We start from the raw sequence: 6,561 nt of genomic DNA on the forward strand, positions 1-6,561 counted from the left end.
GAGCTCTTTCAAACTAAGCAACATAACTGAAACTCACAAAAGAAGCTGTAAAGAGAAACTGGAAAACATGACAATAGCAGAATCATTTACTTTTCTTAGAAATGAACAGATAGTATAGCCCCCCCCCCAAAAAAAAGAGGGTGGAGGGAAAGGGCAAAAAACAATAAATTTGAATAATTTACAAGTCCAATTACACAGATTACATAAAACTTTATACCAAACCAACAACATGCGTTATTTTTCAGAACACTGACCATGATCCTCTTCCCCAAATCATTCGAAATTCATCTGGGAAAATGTGCAGAAGAACCCAGCACTTCCTCAATGAGGTAAGAACACGCAGAAAGAAGGCTGTTAGCATGTGTGCACCTGCAGTCAGAGGTTGTCTCAAGCCACCTGTGGCTACTGAGCACCTGAGCTGTGGTTAGTCTGAATAGACAGCCTGGAAGTGTGACATATATACACCAATTTCAAAGACTGAGTAAAATAACTCATTAATATGTTTAATGTCCATTACATATTGAAATGATAGTGGGTCAAACTATTATTAATTATAGCTGTTTCTTTTTCCTTTGTATTGTGGCTCCTAGAAACATTTAGATTACACTGGATGCTCCTATATTTCCATTGGACAGTGCTGGTCTAGAACACCCAGATTCTCCATCTTCCTGCCCAAATGTCTCTACGACATTTCTCAATGGAGACTATGCTTTCCTCTGAGATCAGCATACGTTAGAAGGCTCACCCTGTTGGCCTACGCTACAGGGGTTTCCTGATGTGGTTTACATTACTAAAATTTTAATTTTTCATATAAGCAAAATAACTAATCTCTTCTGTTGTAATGTTTTCTTTATTTCATTCTAAGTTTCAAAACTTTCCCATGAGCCGATCATTTACCCACAGTGGCATTTATCTGGGGAGATGGGACAAGGCACCGTCCTCCTCCTATGGCTTCAGAGGAGCCATGGCTGGGAGAACCCGGCAGGGGCAAAGCCTGGCTTTGCGTCTCAGCTCAGTTCCTTCCAAAACCCACTTTCTTCCGTCACTACCTTCCACCTCCAGGGTCAGTCCCTGCCTCACTGGGTTGTCGTGAGGACCAAGTCTACCTATAAAACAGCAGTGTCCGGAACAGTGACCCTGCTCCGTAACTCTGGCTGCTAAATGTTTTATCCTAAGCCTGTGATGGTTAGGAATACCACCGCGTGGCATAACTGAGGCTGTATGGGACGTACCAGAACCCAGAACCCAGCCTCCCATATCTAGCAGGGCCCCGAGGACCAGAGGGGAGGTCACTAACACCAGTATCTGAAGTGAGAACAGGCTGGGAACTCGAGCCTCCTCCGCCCAGCATCCCACTTCCCTCCAGCACCCCAGGCCACCGACCTCTCTCCAGCAATGGCTTTTCCTGGGAGTTTTCAAACTCACACTTAAGCTGTCCCCTGGGTGGTGCACAGGTAATTAATTCAAAGAACAAGTCTAAAAAGTACATGCCAGGATGGTGGCGCTAGACATCTATAAATATGTTCCTCCGTAAAAGCAACAAGATTGTCCTAGCTGGTTTAGTTCAGTGGATAGAGTGTCGGCCAGCGGACCGAAGGGTCCTATGTTTGATTCCAGTCAAGGGCAGGTACCTCGGTTGCAGCTCCCAGTCCTGGTCGGGAGCATGCGGGAGGCAACCAATCAATGTGTCTCTCTCACATTGGTGTTTGTGTCTCTCCCTCTCCCTTCTACTCTCCAAAAATCAATGAAAAAAATATCCTCGGGTGAGGATTAAAAAAAAAAAAGTGACAAGATTACTGGCAAAATGGTCAAAATCAACTTTTCCAGAACCCTAGAAAGGCTCACAACAATTGGAGAAGTGTTTTTTCAAAGAGTACATGCCTTCAGCAACCTCCAGCGTGTTTAATAAACCAACCCCAAAGGCTCAGCTGAAAGAACCTGAGACACATGGGCAGCCCACCTCCTTTCCCCCACTGCTCTCCCCTCTTTCCACCGGGCCTTTATCCAGGGATGCCGACCCCATTGCTTGTCACCCAGGAGACATCCCAGAGGGAGCCCCTGGCTTTGGTCTCTGGTTCATCCACCTCCCCATCTTCCTCCCTGCACCAAAACTGTGTGGTTCCCTCCATTAAAACCCCTCGATGGCTCCCGAATATAAGTCCAAATCTGCACACCAGGCTTTGCAAGCTCTCCCCAAACTAACTTGAGGTCTTCCGTATTCCCTCGCTGCTCCAGTGATGAGGGCTGCACAGAAAAGGCCAAGACCTGCTGTAACACGGCTTGGCTGAATCACACCGATCACCGCTGGGACTGGGGCTACCGACAGCCTAGACTGCATGAGAGCTCGTGTGGCCCCTCTGCACAGCAGGCGCAGGTCCATGATTTCACTTCATGGGCACCATTCACCACCTCTTCCTACAGATGAGGGAAACTGAGGCTTTAACCATGCGTTAGCGAAGCTCTGTGGGAGAATTCTTTCAGTGTGAAGGACCCTGGGGCTATCTCAGCTCCCTAGAGACCCCCAGAGGCCTGAGCCTGCCTTTGAGGAGGGACTGGTAAGTCAAGATTTATCATCTGCTCTCGACATGTATGTATATTTTATATCATTCTTAGCACTATGTGGTAATAACTTAATAGACCTTTAAGAATGCATAACCAGCCCTGGCCGGTGTTTCTCAGTGGTTAGAGCATCAGCCTACACATAGAAGGATTGTGAGTATGATTCCCAGTCAAGGTCATACGCCAGGGTTGCGGGTATGGACTCCCACCCCCACCCCACCCCCCCTCCCCCGTCAGGGCACATGCGGGAAGCAGTAGATATGTCTCTCTCACATCGGATCTCTCTCTCTCTCTCTCTCTCTCTCTCTCTCCCGTCCCCCCTTCTGCCCTCCCTTCCAATCTCTTTGAAAAGCAATGAAAAAAGTATCCTCTGGTGTGGTTTAACAAAAGAAGGGAAAAAAAGCATAACCAAAGAATTCTGGAAACCAGCGCTTTAAACTCAAGCTTGGCTGTTTTTGAGATGCTCACTGGGGAAACCAGAGGACGCTTGCTGCCACCTTGTGGGTCACGGAGGGGAAAAGGCCAAGTGGAAATTTCTGGCTAACCTGTCTTCAAAGAGCCATAGCTCTCCAGCCCAACCATGCTACAACCACCCTCTTTACTCCCCAACCCTTTCCACCATGGAACAAATGAACTCAAAGCTCTAGAGTATACAATTCAAGATTTATATAAGCTTAAGTTACTTATTTTAAAATTGCACAACGCGGGAGAACAGTTTAAAAAAGAATCAAACACACCATTGCAAGGTAATTCAATGAGCTGCTTTTTTTTTTAAACAAATTTGTACAGAAAAAAAAAAAATCCCGGATCACAATCTATATCATACAGTCACCCTGTTCAATATGTGGGGCGCCACGGGAGCCCCAGTGGAGGAGCTGATGGGCAGCTGGACTGCGGAAGTGGAAAAACCTTGAGTTCCCTTTGTTCTCCAGTGTATCTTGTATAAAATATTACATTTTTAAACACGTATTTACAGTGTTTGCACAAATAGAAAACGGTTACAAATCACAACCAGGCTTGGCCAGGTAACAAACACTTCCCTTCTCCCACGGACCAAGGCCAGAGAGAGGTCTGATTGCTTTGTATTTACATATGCATTAAAAAGTCTGTCTTCTTAGACACCTAGGTGAAGTTTATAAAAACTGGTTAACATCATAAATTCATTTATGTCAGCTGTACAAATAATCAATACCAATTAGTCAGTTCATGTCCTGCTCCCTGAAGAAAGATTTTGAAGCAAAAGAAACCCTCTCAAACAAGCAACACATCCCTTGGCCTGTCTGCTCCAATCGGTTTGGCTTGGGGGTGAGGGGGAGTGGGAAGGAAGAAGAGAGGAATGGGCGGGAGGGGGAGAATGGGACAACTGGTTGAGACAGTTTTTCTTCCACTTTTTTTTTAACAGCTTAGAACCAGGTTAACCTGACTGGCTTGTTAAACACCATCCTATGGCTTTAAAAAGAACCCACAGCTCCTTCCTTGTCTCAGAGACAAAACACCTTTCTCAACATGACTGCAATATTTAAAAAAAACAAAAAACAAAAAACAGGACTTTCTGAGGAAGACAACATTTGTTATTCTGATGTAAAGTCTTTGCCTTGAGTGTCAAGCCCAATTTCAACAGTGCAAAAAAGACTCGAGCGGTTGTGGCAGGGGTCAGAGGCTTGTGTAGTAGCTGTCGACCCACTGAGCAAGTCCTCGCTCCACCAGCGACCGGTTTATCAACACCACCTAGAAGAGAAAGTCCCCTTGAAAGCTCTGCCCACGGCACCCAGGGGCCATGCCTCAAGCCAGCGCGATGCTCCCCCTTACAGGTCCAGGCGGCCACCGTGGCAACAGGTGCACTAGTAATGGCAGTGGGGGTGTGACTCATTTTCTGGGCCAACAGGGGCATTTACTTCTGTATTCTACTGGCATGAGGACAGGCTTTCCAATGCATTGAGAAATCTAAGCTTTAATACCATGCGATGGAGGAGAGGAAAACGCAATGGACAGAAGGTCCAGCAAGGCCCACCGACATTTTGGGTCAAATAATTCTCTGTTGTGGGAGCTCTCCTGTGCACTGTAAAATGTTTGGCAGCATCCCTGCCCTTTACCCACTCCCAACTGTGTCAACCACAAAGGGCTCCAGACATCACTAACTGCCCCTGGGAGACCCTGGTCTGTAGTTACATCCTCTGATTAGCTCCACGTCAATCATCACTGCTGGCCAGTAACGCAAGGAAATAGGACAGAACTTACTTCATCTCCTACCACGCTCCACAGCTGGATCAAAGGAATGCCAGTTGGACTGTAATTTGTCACCTGAAAACAAACAGAAAAACAAGTCTGTTTAGAAGTGACCTCATGTGCCTCTCTGTGAAGACGGCTAGCCAGCCCAGGTAAGGAACCACAGGAAGGCAGGCACTGAAAGGTCAGCTCCCAAGAGGCCCAGAATGCTGGGTGAGTGAGGCTGGTGGGCCCTGCAGAAGCTGGGAGGTTCCTCAAACAGAGCCTGTGCAACCTGCCCCACTTCCCCCCCACCAGCCACACACCTGAGCCAGCAGTGCCGTGTTTCCGGTCATCTCGCTCACAGCTGCATCCGCCTCAGGTGAGAAGTGCTCATCGTCTTTAGGAGAAGGAAAAGCAGCATTTAGACTCTCACTGAGGCCAGGTGCTCTTGTCACCTACACACTTCCAGGTGTGTTCCAAGTAAAAGGCCTCAGATACTGCCACGGAGCCTGAGACCTTCACCTGAGAGAGCCACCGTTGTCAAGAATAGAGCCCAGGTCTCTACACACACTCAGGGTCCCTGCTGTGTGCTATCCACCTACAGGGACCAGATGGACAGAAACTCTGCCTTCAATGGAAACATGATCACCACCGCTTATCTGGGGGCTGACCGGGCTAAGCATGTTGGATACGTTCTTCCACTGCATCAGTTAACACCCTACAAGATGGCAGGTGCTACCCTACTTTATAGGTGGGAACATGTAAGACAAAGACAGAAGGTCAACCAGCTCTGAGAGTGGTGCAGGTGGAATTCAAACCCAGGCAGTGGCCACACAGCCCAATACGGGCAGTAACTATAGAACAGCAGGCAGGACACTAAGGCAGCTTTCTTCGTCAGATTATAGAAGTTACATGCAAGAACACACCCAAGGCAAGAGATGGTAAGGAAGTGAGAGGCAGGTTTATGAAAGTCTGAGAATATCTTATGGAGGAGGGAACCTTTCAGCTGAGCCTGGATAAGTCCTGAGACAGATAGAAATGGAGAAGAAGGCTGGGCATGGTCAAAGTAATAAAGAGAAACAAAAATGAAGATCCTTCCCAGCATTCTAGCCAACAAGACTACTACAGTCAGACTGTAGTGCTTCTAAAGCATTTCATTGCTTTAGACAAGAACAAGATTAGATGGGGCAAACCTGGGAGGGAGGAGCATGAAATCAAGGGACTAGTAAATATAAAACTCCTGGTCATAAGTAGCTGCTACCTGACCAGTGTCCACATCCCAGCTTCTAGGCTCATGTAATTTCCTTGGCCACTCTGAAAAACAGGTAAAGCCCCATTTTCTAGAGGGGGGAGGTAGGAATCGAGGCTAAGTAATTTGCCAGTCACCTTCCCTCAGGCAATGTGATCAGTCTAAGACACCAGAGTGGACAGGTGTGTGTTAGTGTGGTCCCCACAGCGCCCCCAGAAGCGGAGGCCCAGCTGAGGAGTGCCGATGGTCTCAATGCCTGCCCTCAACCTCAGGTGCTAGGGCTCTGGGTCTGGACTACATCTGGAAGGCACCTGCAGCAGAAGCCTCTCTGAGTTGGAGGCCCAGGTAAAGTCTAGAGCAGTGGACCTGGAAGGGTGGTCCGTGGGCCAACAGTATTAGCCTCACCTGAGAACTTAGAAATACAAGTTCTGAGGCCTCGGCCCAAAGCTATCTATCCATCAGAAACTGACAGTGCCAGCAATCCATGTTAGCATAAGCCCTCCAGGTGAAAATGAGGCTCTCAAAGAAAAAGACCTACTCTCAAC

At 47.7% G+C, this 6,561-nt stretch overlaps 1 protein-coding gene across 1 annotated transcript in view; it reads right to left on the reverse strand.

The window, feature by feature from the left end:
• Positions 1–3,210: 3,210 nt before the first annotated feature.
• AKAP1 (A kinase (PRKA) anchor protein 1) overlaps positions 3,211–6,561 on the reverse strand; it is a 13,668-nt gene continuing 10,317 nt past the window's right edge. The window contains exons 8-10 of the mRNA XM_014544831.1: positions 5,091–5,164; positions 4,798–4,860; positions 3,211–4,287 (exon numbers count right to left, since the gene is read on the reverse strand). Coding sequence (XP_014400317.1) covers positions 4,213–4,287; positions 4,798–4,860; positions 5,091–5,164 — 212 coding nt within the window. The 3' untranslated portion in view covers positions 3,211–4,212. The remainder of the gene's footprint in view (positions 4,288–4,797; positions 4,861–5,090; positions 5,165–6,561) is intronic.

This window comes from Myotis brandtii, unplaced genomic scaffold, assembly GCF_000412655.1.
Source record: "Myotis brandtii unplaced genomic scaffold, ASM41265v1 scaffold383, whole genome shotgun sequence".
Taxonomy (NCBI): Eukaryota; Metazoa; Chordata; class Mammalia; order Chiroptera; family Vespertilionidae; genus Myotis; species Myotis brandtii.